At 38.8% G+C, this 23,471-nt stretch overlaps 2 protein-coding genes across 3 annotated transcripts in view; both read left to right on the top strand.

Annotated features, from left to right (window-relative positions):
* PRKG1 (protein kinase cGMP-dependent 1) overlaps window positions 1-23,471 on the top strand; it is a 1,343,496-nt gene that overhangs the window by 401,983 nt on the left and 918,042 nt on the right. The window lies entirely within an intron of this gene.
* LOC104650499 (uncharacterized) lies at window positions 20,972-22,078 on the top strand. Its single transcript, XM_039465095.2, has one exon. The coding sequence runs from the start codon at window positions 21,089-21,091 to the stop codon at window positions 21,962-21,964; it is 876 nt and encodes a 291-aa protein (XP_039321029.1). The 5' UTR covers window positions 20,972-21,088; the 3' UTR covers window positions 21,965-22,078.

Genomic DNA, 23,471 nt, shown 5'->3' with positions numbered 1-23,471 from the left:
GGCCTGTCCAAGGAAAGCTCCTAATATAACCATGAGGGAAACTACTGGCCTATTTCATTACTTCTGCTTCCTCTGACACTAATCCCTTGCTTTTTGGACCTCACATATTATTCAACCTGCCTCTACCTGAAACAGTCCTTCTGCTTACTCTGTGCTGATGAATTTGTCTTTATCAACTCTTTTTAATGAATGAGAGTGTAATTCTATGCATTGTCTTGAATTCTGCAGCTTTCCTGAAAGGTTGCTTGCACTTCTTTATATTTATTCTGCTGTCTTATTGTAATCTTCACCTTATGTTGATTAAGCAAAGATCAGTAAAGGGTAAGAGAGCAATGACTTGTAAATGAGATACATTAACAAAAAGAAGAAAAAAAAAACACCACCTGAAAGACTTAATTCTGTTTGATCAAGACATCAATATAACTATTAAATGAATTCTCTTTGAGAAAAAATTCTGTTTCATTTTATCCTCCTCCTTCAAAGACCAGAGACAGGAATGAGAAACTCAGTTTCAGAGGTGGAGTTAAGATTGCAGCAGAGCCCAACTCAAAGAACAATATGAATTTAGAATTAAGTCTTATTCTAAAATTTCAAATATATATTATTAGTGTGGTCAGCTACATGTATAAGTTCTTCCTTCATAAAAACAAATGTCTTAAAATTGTATTTATTTCCAAGGACAGTAAAATAAATAACTCCCAAAAGAGCCTGAGGCCTCAGTGCGTATGTCAAAGGCTGAGGGATTCCGGCAGGTGGAGTGAAGTGGGGGATTCGGACTTAAGGAGCCTGTTCTTTAGTTGTGGCTTCATTGTTCAGCAGCTGTGTGAACATCTTGGAACTCTAGTTTTTTTGTTTGTAAAATGGTTTTGTAGGGCCACATTCTGAGTTTGAATATTATTCAAAAATGTTCCACTTCTACCATTTTTACTGATAAAATCTCACCCACTCACTTGCTCCCTCTCACCCAACTAGTTTTCATCATGAGTCCCTCCACTGCCCCCCACCCCAGTCCTCGCCTCTCTGTTATTAGACTCTTCCTGACATTATTTCTCTTCCTATCCAACTTCCACCTTCAGCAACAGCCTCATTGCTGTTCCCACTTCCCTACTTAAACTTTCTTTGAGGGCAATGATCATAACTTACATTCCCCTGGAATTCCCCATAGCTCTTATAATGATACCAGCTACACATGAATATATAATGATACCAGCTACACATGAAATAGCTGTTGAGTGACTTCAGTAACACTGAAGTTGATAAAATAGTAAATTAAAACAGTGCACATAACTCTGTTCTCAGGAGTTCTGTACTGTTTACTTTTGTAAAAACGAGAACAAAACAAACCAAACAAATCAAACAAAAGAACATAATTATCTTTATAATAAGTACTACAAGTAAAGCGTTGTCTCTTGAACGTTGTTGTGGATGTTGGATAAGATTTTTTATGAAGTTTTCCTACTGGAGGTTTTCATTAGTACATATTAAAGTGATTAATAAAGACAAAGGAGTGCTTAAAGTATATGCCTTGAGGCCTTGAAAAAAGTGGCTTTGGTTGGGTAATGCAATGTATTATGTGTTATCAAAAAAAAAAGTAACTCTGCTCTGATTGACAAGTATTCCAGATGTCAACATCATCCATATGTAAAAATGACTGGATATTAAAACAATCACACAGTGTATTTCTTCCTATTTAACATGTTCAATCTTTGTAACAAAAAAAGATGAGAGAAAATAAACAGAACCTGAGATTTCTAAATAATGGTTGATAATGCATACATTAAGAACAATATATCAAATAAGTCATTTATCTATTTTTTAAATACAAGCAATTTTTTAAGTCAGTTCATTAAGTGAATGCTGTTTACTCACAGTAGCCTATCCCATTCCTGCAATGGACCAAATGTGTTCTTAGCCTTTCTCTGGGTCAGATTAAAAAAGGATGCATGTGAATACACTTATCATTCTAAGCCTTGATCATGCTCAGAAACAGACCCTGAGGTGGAGTTGGGTTATTGAATCCAAGCCAGTATTCATGGGCTTGGCCTCAAACCCGTCCTCAAATCAGAGACCATTCAAAGTGCCACCATGGGGTTTTTAGCCACTCAGACTCTAAAATAGTCACCTGATAGTTTAAAATTAGAAAGGCTCTTTATTTCTTCTACCATATTTCTTTTCTAGCTAATTTATCCTAAACTGAAAAGGAATAGAGGCCAAAAAGAAGCTATAGGGATTATCTTTTAGTTTTCTTTTTCCTCCCTCACATTTCTTCTTTCTATTCTACTAATGGGTACCTACCAAGAGGATATATACAGAAGAGGTTGCACTGAACTTTAATAACCTCGGAAATCTTCACCTTCAGGCATAGAACAAGTCATGAGTTAATTTTCTTACTGGTTTAAATTAGAGTGTAAACAAAGTATTCTTACTGATAACAAAAGTTTAACCAAAGAGCAGTTATAGATAACTTGCATTCTTGAAAATTATACGGTGTAAGTTGCATACACATTAGACCTCCTTTTCCAAGAGAATGTTTTCTCTTTTGTTATTCAGATGCTTCAGTCCTTCAGATCCCATGGTGAACTGAGAGCAATAAAATATTGTTTACAATCTTTTTGTTCTAGGAAAATTAGGTACTTACATTAATGTGAGCATGATTGTTTCTATAACAGTCATATATTAGTCAGGGTTCATTATAGAAACTTTGAGGAATTGACTCACACAGTTATGGAACTGAAAATTCCCAAGATCTGCAGTTGGCAAATTGGAGACCCAGGAGGACTGCAGATGGTGTAATTGAGTCTGAGTCCAAAGGCCTGAGAAATAGGAGAGCTGATGATCTAAGTTCTAGTCCAGAAACCAGTGAGCTGGAGACCTAAGAACAGTGGATGCTTCTGTCCTAGTACAACGGATGGAAAAGACTAATGTCCCAGCTCAAGCAGTCAAGCAGGAGGAGTTCCCGCTTACATAGCGTTTTTGTTCTATTCAGGTATTTAACTGATTGGATCAAGCCCACCACATTCAGGAGGGAAATCTGCTTTACTCATCCTATCAATTCCAATGTTAATCTTATCTAGAAACACCCTCAGAAGCACACCCAAAAAATGTTTAACCAAATGTCTGGGCATCCCATGGCCCAGTCAAGTTGATACATAAAATTAATAGTCACAGCACTCTTGCATTCTTATAATAAATCATTTGAGGGAACTCAGTAAGAACCACAAAGTCTTTGCATTCGAGATAAAAATGGTTACTTGCTTTGGAATATTTATGTTGTCATTACTTACCAGTTCATCCCTTTCTTAAGACCTCATAAGAAAAGAAAAAAACTGTTGTGATTTACAAATAGAATTTTATAAATTGTAATTATAAAGAGGAGAATCACTCACTCTTTAAGCTATTGATACTAGTACTTTTAACAAATAATACATATTGGTCAATATGACTTTTACAACAGGCCTGGGGGGTACTTTTACAGTTTTAGTCATTTTATGAGTGAATAACTGAGGTTGAGAGCAGCCAGTCAGCTGGCACAAGGTCCCATACAGAGCTAATAAATGGCTGTGCAAGAATCGGATTGTCTGCAGGGCAAGCAGTCCCATCAATGTGGGGCCTGTGTACCTGTGTAGTTCCACAGGGCCCATGATCAAGAGGGTCTGCACTTGGTATTAAATGTTCTGCTGTAGTCCTCTTGAAATGTAATATACATGTGTAAACACATGCGCACACACATACATGCATATATAATGTATATATTATTTTATATGTGTTTTAATGTATGTGTTATATTTTTATTAAATGATAAAACATATTATTTTATATGTGTATGTTATATACATTTCCCTTCTCCTCCAGTATGTTCTAATATATTTCATTCTATTTGCACTTATCTAAGTTGCAGTGATTGCTGCTACTGATATATTTTATTAATAATAATAAACATTTAGTGTTGAGCATATGGTTTGAAGTCATTAATTAAAATTAAATCCAAATCCAATTTTTTACGATTTTTATATGTGTATATTATGTACACATATAAAATATTATTTTATAATGTATTCTATATATGTAGCTATACATTATTACATAATGTATCTATAATGTAATATATGTATTATCATATTGTATAATATACATATGTATTATACAATGTGTGTATTTTATAATGTATATATAATATACGACATGTATATTGTATACATATATTGTATTACATTATATATAATATGTATATGTACATATATATTTTATGTATATACATATATAATATTGCATTATATATTATATATAATAATGTATATATACATTATTATATATTTTATATGTGTACATATAAAATATATATATATTTAAAGAAGGGGTCCTGTATTTTCATTTTGCACTGGGCCCTACAAATTATGTAGCCAGTCATGTTTCTTTGGCTATAAAGTCCTTACAGTTCACCACACCTCTTTTTAGAGATGAATTCTCCCGGCAGGAATAGTCACTACCTGTTTATGGCCAACCCAGTGATGCACCCTTGCTGTTGTCTGCCTGTTTCACTTAGGAAAGTTTGGTACCTGAATTGATACTGAAACTTTAATATGAAATATTCAAAAGGCCAGCTTTTAGCTTTCTGGCTAGTTAAGTGCCACATAGCAGGACATGGAATTATTTCTTGTAGTCTACTAACTCCCTTTAGTTGTTATTTCTTCTAAACATATAAAGTTGTATTTTCATTTCTACACATGGAAACATTTCCCTTCTCCTCCAGTATGTCCTAATATATTTCATTCTATTCGGACTTATCTAAGTTGCAGTGATTGCTGCTACTGCTATATTTTATTAATAATAATAAACATTTAGTGTTGAGCATATGGTTTGAAGTCATTAATTAAATACAAATCCAATTTTTTACGATCTAAATTAAGAATGTCAGCTTTGAGATTAGTGGGTTGGCTGACAATGATATTTTTGTTTTCTCATTTTTTTCTTAAAATGTTTAACATTTAATGTTTTAATTTAAGACTTGAAGAAATGGTGTGAAATGTACTTTGATCAAGCCCTCAAATACATTTTTGTTTCAAGCCATATATAAGTCCATTACCATGAGTTGGTGTTTGAATTGGGACACTTTCTTTTCTTTAGTAATGTATATTCCTCCTTTTATTTTAAAATTTTCCCTATGTCTGTCACATACTGCCACAGTTTAGGGGCATATGTAAAGACTTCTGATCTGACTCTTACTCCACAGGTAAAGAAACTGAGTCCAGAGAGACTAGCTCAAGGTTGCACATTCAAATAGTGACAGAGCAAAGATCAGCACACAAATCCCCTGAATTTAAGTCCAGGACTCTTTTATTACACCACACAAATCTCTTTGGATGCCTAAAATCACTAAGATTTCTTTTTAAATTTTCTGTCCATGATAAATATTTATACAGTCTTGAGCCTCAAGTTAAAGTTTAGCTTACCAAAGGCCCTTGAATATGAGAATCAGAAATCTGGAGGGAAATATTACCTTTTCAGTAAAAGGGCAACAGTGTTTTTGAAATGTTCAGGTCATGTGAGGAAAAAAATAATTCTGTCTTTCCAACTAAATTCTCCCAACAAACAACAATGCCTCTAGATTGTTTTGGTAATTTTATAATTCTATAACATATTTTATAAAAAACAAACTGTCTAGCAAAGTTGTCAGTAAACTCATGTCAAAGTAAGTACATTGTGAAAATAATGTAGTTGACTCTGTACTGTAATAAAGAATACCAACTAGCAAGGTGACCCCGTTAAAAGAAACTTTTTTCTCACCAGGGATCTAGTTTTTTGGTTGCTAGCAGAAAACAACAGAAATACATTTGCAATAAAGGCAAACTATGAATTCTGTGCAACCAACAGCAGGTCTAATGAGAGTCCTTAGAAACATGGTAATTGATTCCAAATTGCTATTTTATTAGTACCAAAATAGTTTCTTCTTAAATCTATCTATCTAGGTAATGCTCCAGGGATGCAATATAATTGTACTGACCAGGCATATAACTTGTGATAGCCAATTACATGATTTTTGTAGGAAAAGTTGCCTCTGATATAGTTTGGAAACAAAAGTTCTGATTAAATATTTCTTAAGAAAGAAACTTATACAAATCTTTTTAAAAGATACCGTTTTTCCTCTTTCTGCACGACCAATTTGCCTAGCTTTTACAGCTTCATTTCTGCTATGAAGCTGTGGCCTTTTTAATCTTATGCGAAGATGTTACTCTTAGAGAAATAACTTTTTTATTCCTTATCCTGGTGCCCCACCTCACAGAATAAAAGCAGTCACTCCTGATTAGGAAAAGAACCCCACAGATAGAAAACCTAAAAATAAGATTTAAGCACCAGTCATTCTTTTACACTCCTTACAGTGCTAGATTACTTGTTTTAACTAAATTTCGTCTCTACTTTTCACCCCTAACATGCCACCGCAGCTGTAGTTTCCTTGGTATTGCCTGTCAGCCACTAGGGGGCATCCTGGGAAGGCAGACAGCTTTAGGTTTGCATTTTCACTCTTCTACTTGGTGGGTGTCCCACCAAGTCCTTGGCCAACTTAGTTAAGCTCCCTTATTCTCAGTAACCTCTTTTTTGAAGTTGAGATAATAATACTAGATTAGCTTATGTTGTTTTCCATTTATAGAGAAATAATAATGCTGGATAGCTCACAAATCACTTCCCATGTAAAGATGGATTATTGAGTAATAAATACATAAAATAAGGAAACAAGAACATCCTAGAACTGAGACCTGTCATTTTCAGTGACCTTTCTGCCAGCAGCCCGATCGGACAACTGTATTCCAGCTCAGATAGGAAGTTGAAGGGCTCTCAGCAGGTCGCTTTGACTCTGTCAAATGCTTGAATTTCCCACCTGCAGAAAACTATGTCCATGGACCCAAATGAATCTTAGCCCACTGGCCATATGCAAAATCTGGCAGAATGTCATTCCTCCCTAATTCCTTGATTCTAGCTAGGCCCAATGTGCTTGGTATGCAGGCATGTTTATGGTCGAGGCATTCAGTTGAATAAGCTAAATTAAAATGTTTCAAAACTCCACACATACTTCAGTTGACAGTACAGCATTCAGGGCGGAATCACGTGGAACACATCCAAAGTGCAAAACTCTGTGGGAATTGCACCAAGCCACATACCATGGCTTTATATCAGAAATGACTAAATGCAATCACTGGATGAGGTTCTTGGCAGTATCCATTCATGGCCCATACCTTGGCTTCAACTTAACAATCTGGTTCATATTCCTGGAAACTGCAGGCTGCTAAATACATTGAAATACATAATTCAAGACATGCATATATTCACAGGAACTTTGAAACTTGTTTCAAAGTGACAACAAGTATGTTTACATACATTTCAACTTTCAGGTTATAAAATTATCATTAAGCAATATCTTCATGGAAAAGAACTTTGGAGGAACCTTAGTTTTGACTTCCCAGGATAGCTTTGAAGATACCATGAGTTAATATGTACATGTAAATATTGCAACACTGCATAATACTTAGTCCATCAATAATTTCCTTTTTCCTTAATCATTACATTGGTATACCTAAGGTCTATAGTGGTATTTACTTTCTTAAGGTGAGGTTAAGATTTCTTCCTTATAACAACAGGTAACACCAACTGAAGTACTCTAGTAGGGGGACTCACATTTATGCAGAAGTTGCCATTTAGTAGGCACTAAAGCATTGGTTACTGTTGGTGTAATTTTACCTCAAGGGAACATTTGGCAATACCTAGAGACATTTTCATTGTTATTACTGTTATCTACAGGGTAGAGGCCATGAATGGTGCTAAACATTCAACAATGCTCAGGAAATCTCTCCACAACAAAAGATTACCCAGTCCAAAATATCTATAATATAATCCTATGGTTGAAAAACCCTGCACAAAGGTAATTGGTTTTGATTCAGTCTTCATAAACCTCATTTGAGGTGGATTATAGTGTTATCTTCATTTTTCAGAAGCAGAAATCATAGCACTGAGAAGGGTAGAGGTTGTCCAAGATTCTAGAACTTGTGGAGGAGTGCAAATTTGGCTTAATCTGGAACCTGGGTTTTTCATCCTTGCTCTCTAAGGGTAAAGCCAGAAGCAGAACTCGATTTTCTGCTTCCAGTACACATTGCTGCCTTCTTAATTAATTATTTGGTGAAATTATTAGAAAACTTGCTTCCAGTAGAGTGAATGAGTTTTAAGAATTTAAAGCAACAAAAGAATTCACATATTTTGTAACTTTGGATTTAGGGTACCATTGGAATTGTTTTCCTTAGAGGTGGGCTAGAGGCAAAAGTTGCTAATCTGGATGGTGTTAGAGAACTGATGGACTTTTTCTTCAGGTTTCTCTCTTTTTTTTTAAGTTTCTGCTTGCATCTGTGCTAGTCAATGTATTTGTTAAGGAAGATTTATGGTACTATTCTTTTAGGAAAGAATATTCACGCTTTGGCTTTGCCTTTTGAGGCTTATACACATTATCACTAAAGTGTATTATCATTTTTTATCTGGTGGTATGGAGGATTTTATCATCTTCTGAGATGGGTAGAATGCTCTAGGCAGAGAAGGGATTAAGACTAATCAGAGCTAACAGGACTGACTTTGTTCCATTTGTTTTTTCCTGTGCCAAAAACAAATAGGAAATAATAGAAACTCACTAATTGCTATTTGCAAAACTGTTTACTTTCCCTGAATATTTTGTTCCTTTGTTGACATGAGCATTGACTGCTTTTTTGCCATAGTGGAATAATTTATTTTATATGAGGTGGTGTTTTTAACAACCACTCTAGAATGTTCTGAATCACTGTGAACTTTATCTGGATAAAAATTAATGCTCTCATTTTCTCCAATGGATATTTTCCCTTGCCTATGAAAGTTATGGGTGGTTCTGATCATTCCCCAAACTCCATATATGGACATCTGATAAATGTTGGAACAAAATATAAGAAATACTGTAAATAAGCAAAAATTCCACAGAAATCAAAGAAAGCTTGTTCTTTCTACCTCTGCTCTTCTAAGTCTGACCATCAGTTAAATACATTCTTGGGGTCTATGAACAAAATTTTTACGTGATGAATTTTTATCTACATTAAAAGGCAAGATGACCAAAGTTGGCATTTTAATATATTTAATAAGAAACAAAGAAGACTAAGAGATCAATGCCTCATCTGCAGAAATATTAATATGATGATCATTAACACACAATCAAAAAGATGAAATTCGTTGTGGGGTGAAGCAGGTGCCATTGGCTCAGGACTCAAAATCTCAAGAACCTCACATCTTGATGGCTGTCGTCTTCCAGAGGAGGGCAGGCCTGCTATCATACAGAGGTAGTAGCAGAACTGAAGGAAGAGGACCTTAGACATACGACTTTGTCTTACTGTTGAAAAACGCTATCTAGATGGTACACTGTGAATTACTGTCCATCTTGGAATGATCTTGAGAGTAATACAATCACTGCACTATTTTGGGGTATATATGATTAAAAGCATTATATTTTAAATGTTAGTTAAAAGTAAACATTTTTGACGCCCCATCTTGGCATTTCATCATAAACTAATACATGAAGAACTTCAAGTACAGGAGTGGCTTTCACTTCTCTTGACCGTGCATATAATGCAATCACAGGAGCTGAGAGCAGGTGTTCTGATTATTTACTTCCTAACAAACTACCCCAAAACTTACTGGCTTCTAAAACAATCATTTTATTATCTTTCATAGTCTTTGGGCTGGTTAGACCCAGCTAGGGTGAGTTGCTGATTAGAGACTGTCATATAGGGGTTTGAACAGCCAACGTAAGTCACCATGTGGCTGATCACCAACTTTGCCTGTGAGCAGGAAGCTCAGCTGGGGGACCTGACAGGAGATCCTAGACACAGCTTCCACTTGTGACTTGGACTTTGCACAGCGTCACAACTGGGTCTCAAGAGAGAATGCCCCAAGAGCAAATGTTTAAAGAGGGGAAGATCAGAAGATGCCTGCTGTTTTAAAAGCCAGGAGTGGAACTGATGCAGCATCACCCTTTCCATATCCTGTTAGTTAGCAAGCAGCAGGAAAAGCCTGGATTTAAGAGGCAGGAGGGGAATAAACTCCAACTCCCAACAGAGAGAGTTACAAGGAATTTGCAGCTGTTTTAAGCCTACAAAGTGGATAGGGAAATGCTGAATCTCATTCCAACTTAGCCAAAGAGTCTCTAGTATTTTATACACATTGCAAATGTTGAATAAAGATTTATTTCTCATGCTTCACTTGTATCAGTTAACTTGATCCTCACAATACTGTGTGAGGTAGGTGAAGAAATGGAGGCATAGAGACATCGAGCCAATTGCCCAAGTGAAATAGCTGGGGTAGGAATTAAGGTCTCAAACCCAGAAGGTCTTGTTCCTGGACCCCTCTCTTAATCATTATTCAAGCGACTCTTCCAACTGATTTTCCACACACATACCATGGGTTCTTAAATATTTTCTTCTCTTTAAAAGTTGTTCTTTCCTTTTGAAATTCATCCTCACTTTTATCATTTTAGCTTGTCAATATTAGTATGTAGTATGACATATTTGGGAAACTTGCTTTATAATGCCCCAAATTCTGATGAGTAACTATGCCATCTAGGGATGTGAATGTAGTCAAGAGCAAAGGGGAGTCCAAAGACTAAATCCTCTTTTGGGTTTCTCACAGGCTACATGGCTTCTCACTAAAACATCTCTCCCACTCTTTACAAGTCTCTGCATAACCTTCCTTGCATGTGGCACTTTAAAGTTGTCACCACGTCTCTTCACATAGTAACCTGTTACACTTATTTCTCAATATGCGGCACCTCATTGCCTAGGTTATTTCTTACATCAGGTTTCTGAAGGAGGGAAAATCTAATTGTTCTTTTATTAATTTGAGCCACACTACTTATAGATCACTGCTTAACCTGTGTTGCTTGTCCTTAGTTCTTATGCCTGCCCTGGTTCAGAGAAGCAAACCCAGAGGTATAGCCGGGGCTAGGATTCCTCATCCAAAGAGCTATCTCTTCAGTAGGAACTCTGGATTAGCCCATTTTGCTTTAAATGAGTTATGGGCAGGAGGAGAGTAACTGAGAAATTGTAACTGAGATATAATTAAAATACGATAAAATTGATCAAATAAGCAGAAGTGGGAAAAGTGAATGGCTGAGTAGGAGTAATTTTTTAGCATTGGGAGAGACCTCTGGGGCATAACTCCAGCAGTGGTGCTATATTCTGGCACATTAGAGAGAAGGGTTTTGAGATGTGAGTGAAGGTATTGACCATATCCTGCTAAGTAATGCTGTGAGTGATTGACAATATCATGGTTGAATCTAAAGCTAGATGACCCTGTCAGTAGGGAGGCAATAGTAGGGGAGAAGCATTTCTGCCCCAGAAAGATTTCCTCTCTATTCTACCAATTTATTCTGCATTGCTCCAAAGTACAGTAATTCCAGGAGACCAGGTAGTATGAAATTTTATGTTAAATAATTTTAATTGTAATAGCATAAAATGCTAGATTATGTTATGTACATAAACACTCATCTACACTGTGTAAAAATAAAGGTATTTGATAATATTTATCAGTGTTTGATTCTTCAAGGAAGGGCCTAGGTGCAATGGCTAATGCCTGTAATCCCAGCACTTTGGGAGGCTGAAGTGGATGGATCATTTGAGGCCAGGAGTTCAAGACCAGCCTGAGTTTCCTAGTGAGACCCTATCTCTACCAAAAATGAAAAAAAAAAAAAAGTGTGATTAACTGTGCGTGGTGACATGTGCCTGTAGTTGTAGCCACTCCGGAGGCTAAGGTGGGAGGATTACTTGAGCCCAGGTGTTTGAGGTTACAGTGATTGCACCACTACTTTCCAACTTGGGCAACAGAGTGAGAACCTATCTCTGAAAAAAAAGAGAAAGAAAAACAGAGAAAAGGGTACAAGTTGTGTTTGATCATTTCTATTAATTTAGTACACAAATAAGTAAAACTAAAAAGAAAGAAGTTCCCTCAAGAGTATTCATGATGCCATGAACAATGAAAAGCAGTGTTCCTTAGAAGAAATTCATTAGATCTTTCAGTGATGGTTGGCAGTGTGGCCCACTGAGTCTAACCACAGAGAGTTGAATCCAGGCTTGACCATAGTCTGGCTTTGCTGAGTTACCATCACCATGGAGCTCCAGGACGCTCAGATAAAAAATGGGAAAGTAACATTCACATGGAGATGTTGTCAGAATAATCTGTATAATTCTTTTTGCAAATTATAATATTTTTACAAGTGTGGCTAACAGTAGCATTTTGAACCATTAGAAGTAGTTTGAGTCAAGAGGGTGTGTAGTAGGGCAGGTACTGGGGTAAACTGAGTGAAACACCTTGGGTGGAAAATTTAACGGGGTGCCAAAGACCAGATATTCAAGTTAATGTTTTAATGCAATATTTTAAAACTCACTACAAAATAAGTCCATGAAAAGAAAATACCAATATTTTAATTATGGGCAGGATCTGACGCTGCCTCATTCACCTGGTTTCAATAGAATTTTTTTTTTCTTTTTATTGCATTTTAGATTTTGTGGTATATGTCAAGAACATGCAAGATTGTTGCATAGGTACACACATGGCAGTGTGGTTTTCTGCCTTCCGTCCCCGCGCCTTTAGCTGTCATTTTTCCCCATGCTATCTCTTCCTACCTCCCCACCCCCCATCCCTCCCCCATTTCCCCCCAACGGACCCCAGTGTGTAGTGCGCCCCTCCCTGTGTCCATGTGTTCTCATTGTTCAACACCCGCCTATGAGTGAGAACATGCGGTGTTTGATTTTCTGCTCTTGTGTCAGTTTGCTGAGAATGATGGTTTCCAGGTTCATCCATGTCCCTACAAAGGACGTGAACTCATCGTTTTTGATGGCTGCGTAATATTCCATGGTGTATATGTACCACATTTTCCCTATCCAGTCTATCATCGTTGGGCATTTTGGTTGGTTCCAGGTCTTTGCTATTGTGAACAGTGCTGCAATGAACATTCGTGTGCATGTGTCCTTATAGTAGAATGATTTATAATCCTTTGGATATATACCCAGTAATGGGATTGCTGGGTCAAATGGGATTTCTATTTTTAGGTCATTGAGGAATCGCCACACTGTCTTCCACAATGGTTGAATTAATTTACATTCCCACCAACAATGTAAAAGTGTTCCTATTTCTCCACATCCTCTCCAGCATCTGTTGTTTCCAGATTTTTTAATGATCGCCATTCTAACTGGTGTGAGATGGTATCTCAATGTGGTTTTGATTTGCATTTCTCTAATGACCAATGATGATGAGCATTTTTTCATATGTTTGTTGGCCTCCTGTATGTCTTCTTTTGTAAAGTATCTGTTCATATCCTTCGCCCATTTTTGAATGGGCTTGTTTGTTTTTTTCTTGTAGATCTGTTTTAGTTCTTTGTAAATTCTGGATATCAGCCCCTTGTCAGATGGGTAGACTGCAAAAATTTTTTCCCATTCTGTTGGTTGCCGATTCACTTTACTGACTGTTTCTTTTGCCATGCAGAAGCTGTGGAGTTTGATTAGGTCCCATTTGTCTATTTTGGCTTTTGTTTCCCTTGCTTTTGGCATTTTGGTCATGAAGTCCTTGCCTACATCTATGTCCTGAATGGTTTTGCCTAGATTTTCTTCTAGGGTTTTTATGGTGTTAGGTCTGATGTTTAAGTCTTTAATCCATCTGGAGTTAATTTTGGTGTAAGGTGTCAGGAAGGGGTCCTGTTTCTGCTTTCTGCACTGGCTAGCCAGTTTTCCCGATACCATTTATTAAACAGGGAATCCTTTCCCCATTGCTTGTGTTTGTCAGGTTTGTCGAAGATCAGATGGTTGTGGGTATGTTGTATTTCCTCTGAGGCCTCTGTTCTGTTCCATTGGTCTATATCTCTGTTTTGGTACCAGTACCATGCTGTTTTGATTACTGTAGCCTTGTAGTATAGTTTGAAGTCCAGTAGTGTGATGCCTCCTGCTTTGTTCTTTTTGCTTAGAGTTGACTTGGCTATGCAGGCTCTCTTTTGGTTCCATATGAAGTTTAAGGTCATTTTTTTCCAGTTCTGTGAAGAAGGTCATTGGTAGCTTGATGGGAATAGCATTGAATTTGTAAATTACTTTGGGCAGTATGGCCATTTTCACAATGTTGATAATTCCTAACCATGAACATGGAATGTTTCTCCATCTGTTTGTGTTCTCTCTTATTTCATTGAGCAGTGGCTTGTAGTTCTCCTTGAAGAGGTCCTTTATATTCCTTGTTAGTTGTATTCCTAGGTATTTTATTCTCTTTGTAGCAATTGTGAATGGCAGTTTGTTCTTGATTTGGCTCTCTTTAAGTCTGTTACTGGTGTATACGAATGCTTGTGATTTTTGCACGTTGATTTTGTATCCTGAGACTTTGCTGAAGTTGTTTATCAGTTTCAGGAGATTTTGGGCTGAGATGATGGGGTCTTCTAGATATACAATCATGTCATCTGCAAATAGAGACAATTTGATTTCCTCCTTTCCAATTCGAATACCCTTTATTTCTTTTTCTTGCCTGATTGCTCTGGCTAGAACTTCCAGTACTATATTGAATAGGAGTGGTGAGAGAGGGCATCGTTGTCTAGGGAATGCTTCCAGTTTTTGCCCATTCAGTATGATATTGGCTGTTGGCTTGTCGTAAATAGCTTTTATTGTTTTGAGATACGTTCCGTCGATAACTAGTTTATTGAGGGTTTTTAGCATAAAGTGCTGTTGAATTTTGTCAAAGGCCTTCTCTGCATCAATTGAGATAATCATGTGGTTTTTGTCTTTGGTTCTGTTTATGTGATGAATTACGTTTATGGACTTGGGTATGTTGAACCAGCCTTGCATTCCCGGGATGAATCCTTCTTGATCATGGTGGATGAGTTTTTGATATGCTGTTGCAATCGGTTTGCCAGTATTTTATTGAAGATTTTTGCATCTATGTTCATCATGGATATTGACCTGAAATTTTCTTTTCTTGTTGAGTCTCTGCCGCGTTTTGGTATCAGGATGATGTTTGTCTCATAAAATGATTTGGGAAGGATTCCCTCTTTTTGGATTGTCTGGAATAGTTTCAGAAGGAATAGTATCAGCTCCTCTTTGTATGTCTGGTAGAATTCGGCTGTGAACCCATCTGGACTTGGGCTTTTTTTGGGTGGCAGGCTCTTTATTGCTGCCTCAACTTCAGACCTTGTTATTGGTCTATTCAGGGTTTCAGCTTCTTCCGGGTTTAGGCTTGGGAGGATGCAGGTGTCCAGGAATTTATCCATTTCTTCCAGGTTTACTGGTTAATATGCATAGAGTTGTTTGTAATAATCTCTGATGATGGTTTGGATTTCTGTGGAATCTGTGGTGATATCCCCTTTATCGTTTTTTATTGCGTCAATTTGGTTATTCTCTCTTTTCCTTTTTATTAATCTGGCTAGTGGTCTGTCTATTTTGTTGATCTTTTCAAAAAACCAGCTCCTGGATTTATTGATTTTTTGGAGACATCTTTGTGTCTCTATTTCCTTCAGTTCTGCTCTGATCTTAGTTATTTCCTGTCTTCTGCTAGGTTTTGGGTTTTTTTGATCTTGCTCCTCTAGCTCTTTCAATTTTGATGATAGTGTGTCAATTTTAGATCTCTCCTTTCTTCTCATGTGGGCACTCGTTGCTACATATTTTCCTCTAGAGATTGCTTTAAATGTGTCCCAGAGATTCTGGTATGTTTTGTCTTTGTTCTCATTGGTTTCGAAGAACATCTTTATTTCTGCCTTCATTTCATTGTTTATCCAGTCAACATTCAAGAGGAAGTTGTTCAGTTTCCGTGAAGCTGTGCAGTTCTGAGTTAGTTTCTGCATTCTGAGTTCTAACTCGATTGCACTGTGGTCTGAGAGACTGTTTGTTATGATTTCTGTTCTTTTGCATTTGCTGAGGAGCAATTTATTGCCAATTATGTGGTCAGTTTTAGAGTAGGTGTGATGTGTTGCTGAGAAGAATGTATGTTCTGTGGATTTGGGGTGGGGAGTTCTGTAAATGTCTGTTAGGTTTGCTTGTTCCAGGTCTGAGTTCAGGTCCTGGATATCCTTGTTGATTTTCTGTCTGGTTGATCTGTCTAATATTGACAATGGGGTGTTAAAGTCTCCCACTATTATTGTGTGGGAGTCTACGTCTCTTTGTAAGTCATTAAGAACTTGCCTTATGTATCTGGGTGCTCCTGTATTGGGTGCATATAAATTTAGAATCGTTAGCTCTTCTTGTTGCAGTGATCCTTTTACCATTATGTAATGTCCTTCTTTGTCTCTTTTGATCTTTGTTGCTTTAAAGTCTATTTTATCAGAGATGAGAATTGCAACTCCTGCTTTTTTCTGCTCTCCATTTGCTTGGTAGATCTTCCTCCATCCCTTTATTTTGAGCCTTTGTGTATCCTTGCATGTAAGATGGGTTTCCTGGATACAGCACACTGATGGGTTTTGGCTTTTTATCCAATTTGCCAGTCTGTGTCTTTTGATTGGGGCATTTAGTCCATTGACATTTAGGGATAGTATTGTTATGTGTGAATTTGATGCTGTCATTTTGATGCTACCTGGCTGTTTTGTTGGTTAGTTGATGCAGATTCTTGATTGCGTTGATGCTCTTTTACCATTTGGTATGTTTTTGGAGTGGCTGGTACTGGTTGTTCCTTTATATGTCTAGAGCCTCTTTCAGGAGTTCTTGGAGAGCAGGTTTGGTGGTGATGAAATCTCTGAGTACTTGCTTGTTCGCAAAGGACTTTATTTTTCCTTCGTTTATGAAGCTTAGTTTGGCTGGATAGGAGATTCTGGGTTGAAAGTTCTTTTCTTTAAGGATGTTGAATATTGGCCCCCAATCTCTTCTGGCTTGTAGGGTTTCTGCTGAGAGATCTGCTGTTAGTCTAATGGGCTTCCCTTTGTGGGTAACCTGACCTTTCTCTCTGGCTGCCCTTAGCATTTTCTCTTTCATTTCAACCCTGGTGAATCCAACGATTATGTGCCTTGGGATTGCTCTTCTTGAGGAATATCTTTGTGGTGTTCTCTGTATTTCCTGTATTTGAATATTGGCCTGCCTTGCTAGGTTGAGGAAGTTTTCCTGGATAATATCCTGAAGAGTATTTTCCAGCTTGGATTCATTCTCTTCATCACATTCAGGTACACCTATCAGACGTAGATTAGGTCTTTTCACATAGTCCCACATTTCTTGAAGATTTTGTTCATTCCTTTTGCGCTTTTTTCTCTGTCCTTGCCTTCTCTTTTTATTTCATTGAGTTGATCTTTGACCTCTGATATCCTTTCTTCTGCTTGGTCAATTCGGCTGTTGAAGCTTGTGCATGCTTCACGAAGTTCTCGTGTTGTGTTTTTCAGCTCCATCAATTCACTTATATTCCTCTCTATGCTGTCCATTCTCGTTAGCATTTCGTCCAATCTTTTTTCAAGGTTCCTAGTTTCTTTGCGTTGGGTTAGAACATGTTCTTTTAGCTCACTGTAGTTTCTTACTACCCACCTTCTGAAGTCTGATTCTGTCATTTCATCACCCTCCTTCTCCATCCGGTCTGGTTCCCTTGCTGGTGAGGAGTTGTGATCCCTTTTAGGAGGAGAGGTGTTCTGGTTTCGGGAGTTTTCTTCCTTTTTGTGCTGGATTTTTCCCGTTTTTGTGGGTTTATCCACCTGTTGTCTTTGTAGTTACTGTCTTTCAGATTGGGTCTCTGAGCTTCTAGTTTGTGGATGCTGAAGTTACTTCTTTTTTTTTTTTTTTTAAGCTTTCCTTCTAACAGTCTGGCCCCTCTGCTGTAGGACTGCTGAGGTCCTCTCCAGGCCTTGCTTGCCTGGGGATCACCTGCAGCTGCTGCAGAACAGTAAGGGTTGCTACCAGTTTCCTCTTCCACTATCTTTGTCCCAGAAGGATGCTTGCCAACTGTCAGTCCGTTCTCTCCTTTATGAGGTGAGTCTTTGGATCTATGGGGGTCAGGTAGCTACTTGAGGAGACAGTCTATCTTTTATTGGGGTTTAAGTCCTGAGCTGTGAGCTCCGTTGTTCGTTCAGAGCTGCTGGGCAGGTACGTTTAGGTCTGCTGCAGCTGAACTCATAAAGCACTTTTTGTTCCCAGGTGTTCTGTCCCGGGGAGTTGGGGCTTTATGAGTTTCCGTTGCACTACTGCCTTTTCTGATTTTTCTTTGTCTGCCCCGCACAGCTGGCAGCACACCTAGCCACTGCCTGCCTGCAGGGCTTTGTTGAGCTGCTGTGGGCTCCGCCCAACTGCCCTGCACTCTTCCCTGCAGTCCTGTTTATATGGGCATAGTTAGAACTGTCTGGGGGGCAACGGTGGCCCTGCCTCTGTTATGGCGGACTCTCTCTGTTGTGGCAGGTTGCCTCGGCAACGGCGGCCTGCCTCCGTAGCGGTGGAGAGTCTCAGTAATGGCGGAAGCCCCTCCCCCACCGAGCTGACCGTCCCGGGTTCAGCTGTGCTTGGTTTGAAGGGCTCAACCCAGAGGGTTTCCAATCACTGTTTTTGTTTTCGTTGTTGTTGGGGGTGGAGTGGTGGGACCAACAGAGGCTGATCACCTGGCTCCCTGACTCAGAGCCTTTTCTTTTAAGTTGAACGACCCCACGTTCCAGTCGCTTGTTGAAAAGGCGCCGGGATCTCCCGTGCTGCGACTCACTGAGTCGGCTCAAACAGCGGCGCCGGCTCCTGGCGGATTTTTTGCCTAGGAATCTCCTGGCCTGGCTCACTATTTCTGATGAATGGGCAACTCTGCCGTCTCAGGGCTCTGCTCGCCAGCTAAGAGGGCTCCCAGACCAGTGGCTTTTGTACGGAGAACCGCAGCAACCAGGCATGGTCACAGCAGCTGCGCGGGCCGAATCAGCCCCGCAGGGGCCAAAACAGCCGCACCTGCCGGGACTGCGGCGCTGGCGAACCCTCTGCCTGGGTATCTCCTGGTCTGTGGGCAATAAAAATTCGTCTGGAAATGCGGCATCCACTCACCCTCTGCACTTTCACTGGGAGCTGAAGCCCTGAGCTGTTCTTAGGCAGCCATCTTCCCAGCATCCCCAATAGAATTTTTTTTAACAAAAGCAGGCAGCCAGCCCCTGAGTCGGTTGCTGTTTTGATTTTTTTTTTTTTTAATATTTAAATGTCATGTATCTTGATTACTGAGTTTTTTTCCTGCCTTCTAAAATTGTGTGCTCTAGGTGAGTGCCTCACTTCCTACATTGTAGTCTGGGCTCTGGTGTGTAGGGTTTTTTTAAAAAAAAAAAAAAAAAAAAAAAAAAAAAACTTAGAGCTTCAGAACTGTAAAATTCAAATCATAGTTTTAGTCGAGACCTTTGGGGCCATCATGTTCAACCTTCTATGTAGTTACAAATGCTTTCTAAGCACCTTTTTTAAATGTCAGAGATTGTAGTTTTTCCTTTAATAGCCTATGACTGATATATATGCACACGTGGAATTTTTGACATTTTACAGGAACACTAAACCTTGACTTCTGCGACTTGAGGGCACTTTATTAAACAACAAAACCTCTTGCCTAGAGATCTTTGAGTTGGTCTTTGACTTGCTGTGGTTTAGAGGGTGCACTTGCTTTTCTGTTTATGTTCATTTCTTTTACACTCAAGGTTTTTCCTAACTTCCTTTGACGATTTTTCTGAGGGCAAATTTTGACCATCCTAAAAACAAGGAACATCTCAGGAAATTGTTTTTTTTGCTGCTTTTAAATATTGATGGGATTCTGGCAGTGGAAATATAATTAAAATCACAGCAGTTCTCAACTCCTTTTTATAATAAACCTTTTATCCCTTTACATAACCTGCCACTGCCTTTCCTTGTTTTCCAGGGTTAAATGGCAGGGAGCCATTTGGCTTAACCAGCTGTACCTTGGCAGGGCTTGCTATGAATCAGATGTCCTTTTCCTCCTCGAAGGCAGGATGTGTCACTTACTTAGACTCACCTCACATTTCAATTTGCAAGTGAGCATGTGGCTTCTGTGCCTTCTATTGGCAGCAGTTGATATATTAACCTAAATGATAGCCTTTGAATATGTAATTATTGCAGCTCTTCAGGGCTTATCCTCCACCCCTCTCCCATTCCTGAACTCCCTATACCTCTAATTCATTTTGTGAATCTTCAAGGTAAAATATTCACACCAGGATCACAAAGGGAAGAATAACTCCCATAAGGCAACAGTCCCCAACCTTTTTGGTACCAGGGACTGCTTTCATGGAAGACAGTTTTTCCATGGGACAGGGTTGGGTGAGAGGATGTTTTCAGGATGAAACCGTCATCTCAGATCATCAAGCATTCGTTAGATTCTCAAAAGGGGTATGCAACCTAGATTATCTCACATGCATAGTTCACAATAGGATTTGCGCTCCTTTGAGAATCTACTGCTGCTGCTTATCTGACAGGAGAAGGAGCTCAGGTGGTAATGCTCACTTGTTTACTACTCACTGCCTGCTGTGGGGCCTGGCTCCTCACAGGTCATGGACTGGTATGGGTCCACAGCCCAGGGTTTCAGGACCCCTGCCTTAAGGAACTAAGAGCAAAATAATAGGTTTCTGGTGAAACAGTGGGCTAAATAGTGACCATGGCAAAGCTTCAGGCTTCAAGAGCTCACTGGATTGTTGATTGTCCCCAGAAGGGCATGCATGTTGATTAATTTTATGTGTCAATTTGACTAGGCCACAGTGTGTGCCCTGATACTTGACTAAACATTATTCTGGGTATCCACAAAGGTGTTTCTAGCTAAGATTAACATTTGATTCAGCAGATTAAGTACAGCAGACAGCTTTACTCACTAGTGTGGCCCTCATCTAATTAGTTGAAGGCCTGTGTAGAACAAAAGCCTGGCCCTCCAGCCAGTAAGAGGGATTTCCTGGTTCCTGACAACCTGGAGCTGAGGCATCAGTCTTTGACTGTTTTCAAACTAGAATTGAAACAACAGCTCTTCTTGGTTTTGGAGCCTTTCATATTTCAGACTAGAACTTAGGTCTTCAGTTCCTCTGGTTCTCAGCTCTTGGATTCAGACTGCAACTATACCATCAGCGGTCACTCGAGTCATTTTCCATCCTGTGTTCAGTGTTATGGTCTCTGCTTCAGAGGATGCTACAATTAAGGTGTGGGATTATGAGACTGGAGATTTTGAACGAACTCTTAAAGGACATACAGACTCTGTACAGGACATTTCATTTGACCACAGCGGCAAGCTTCTGGCTTCCTGTTCTGCAGATATGACCATTAAACTATGGGATTTTCAGGGCTTTGAATGCATCAGAACCATGCACGGCCATGACCACAATGTTTCTTCAGTAGCCATCATGCCCAATGGAGATCATATAGTGTCTGCCTCAAGGGATAAAACTATAAAAACTATAAAAATGTGGGAAGTGCAAACTGGCTACTGTATGAAGACATTCACAGGACACAGAGAATGGGTACGTATGGTACGACCAAATCAAGATGGCACTCTGATAGCCAGCTGTTCCAATGACCAGACTGTCCGTGTATGGGTCGTAGCAACAAAGGAATGCAAGGCTGAGCTCCGAGAACATGAGCATGTGGTAGAATGTATTTCCTGGGCTCCAGAAAGCTCATACTCTTCTATCTCTGAAGCAACAGGATCTGAGACTAAAAAAAGCGGTAAACCTGGGCCATTCTTGCTGTCTGGATCCAGAGACAAGACTATTAAGATGTGGGATGTCAGTACTGGCATGTGCCTTATGACCCTCGTGGGTCATGATAACTGGGTACGTGGAGTTCTGTTCCATTCTGGGGGGGAGTTTATTTTGAGTTGTGCTGATGACAAGACCCTACGTGTATGGGATTACAAGAATAAGCGATGCATGAAGACCCTCAAGGCGCATGAACACTTTGTTACCTCCTTGGATTTCCACAAGACGGCACCCTATGTGGTCACTGGCAGCGTAGATCAAACAGTAAAAGTGTGGGAGTGCCATTGATTACGTCTCCTTTGGCCCCTCCTCCCTCTTTTCCTCTGGATGCACTCTGATGATACCATGGTTACCCCATTGAGCTCTGTTTAAATAAATATTGTCCTTTCATGTAAATTAAAATATATATATATATCCTTCCTGGTATGTGAAATAAAACAAGTACTTGTTAAATGAGTGTGTACAGGGACCCATGTGTTCCTTATCTTAATTACAAGCCTCAAATTGTTAATCAGCCAACCACCTTCTTGATACTGGAAGGGAGGCAAAATCCATTTTCTCCATGATAAAAATCCCAACTACATGATGCAAAATTAAGATCCACCAATTATATAAAGGTCATACATTCAATTCCCCACGTGTCTGTGGGAAACATGAAAAAGGGTCATTGCGTGTCCCCTCCGCCACAGAAGCACCACACCTGTATATTGCATAGTCAGACACCACTTAGGATACTGGACTTCTTTCAGCTACCTAAGGAAGAATCAGCTAAGACCCAGAGTGTTTCTTAAAGTTTTTCATGTCAAGACTCATGCAGAAAATATTTTATATATTGATTGTATTAGTGACCAGAGATGATGCTGTATACCAGGCCTCTCCTGGTGGTGATAAAGGCTGTCAAATCAGTATCTGAGCACCTGAAACCTATGTGCAGTGTTCCAGTAGCTGGAAACTCTGGCCTAGACAGTGTAGGTGATTTTTTACTATTAGAAGAAAAACTAAATAAATGCCTTATTTGTGGTAAGAAATATTCTTTGGGAGATGGCTCAGAATATTGCTTCATTGATGGACAATTGCATGGACAACTTTATTTTAGGAATGCCTGGCTTACCTCCATGAAGAGGCTTTTAAAAGGGGGCTCTTATCATTGATGGCCTCATGTCTCATATGGTGGATTTTTCTAAGTAATTAAAGGCAAAGCTGCTTGCTACTACACACAAAGCAAATAACTGTTTTGTCATGGAATAGCACATCTTAGAACACTGAAAGAATATATAAAACTCTTGTAAATCAAGAGATCCTGGAAACAAAACTCAGCATTGGACACATCTTTCCAGTTTTAAATTAGACTTCCTGATAACTCATGCAGGAAGAAGCCACTTCTAGTTTCTTCTTGACAAACTTCCTGTATTCAGAGTGATGGATGTCAGGGCCCAGCTTTGTAATTAAACCATCAGATGAGTTGCAAAGTTAAATACTTGGCAAAGAGAAATATAGCATTCAAACTACATATGGCATGTTAATGCTCTTATTTTGAAATGCTTAAAAATTTCAGATCTAAAGCTGCATTGGGGACTTTGAAGATACTTAAATATACTTTTCTAGGGAACTAGGATATCTCCTAAGAGGTGTCAGAAATGTCCAAGTATAGGGCGTTTATTGAGTATTTGCTCTGTGCAAGGCATTGTTTGACAGTTTACTCCTCTACAGCATCCATAAGAAATAAATTATTCTCCTCATTTAAGGATGAAACTCAAAGAGACTCAATAACTTGCCCAATAAACCATTTAAGTGA

Source organism: Saimiri boliviensis, chromosome 12 (genome assembly GCF_048565385.1).
Source record: "Saimiri boliviensis isolate mSaiBol1 chromosome 12, mSaiBol1.pri, whole genome shotgun sequence".
NCBI lineage: Eukaryota > Metazoa > Chordata > Mammalia > Primates > Cebidae > Saimiri > Saimiri boliviensis.
The sequence above is the reverse complement of the archived record's forward strand: the minus strand, read 5'-3'. Positions and strand labels throughout refer to the sequence as shown.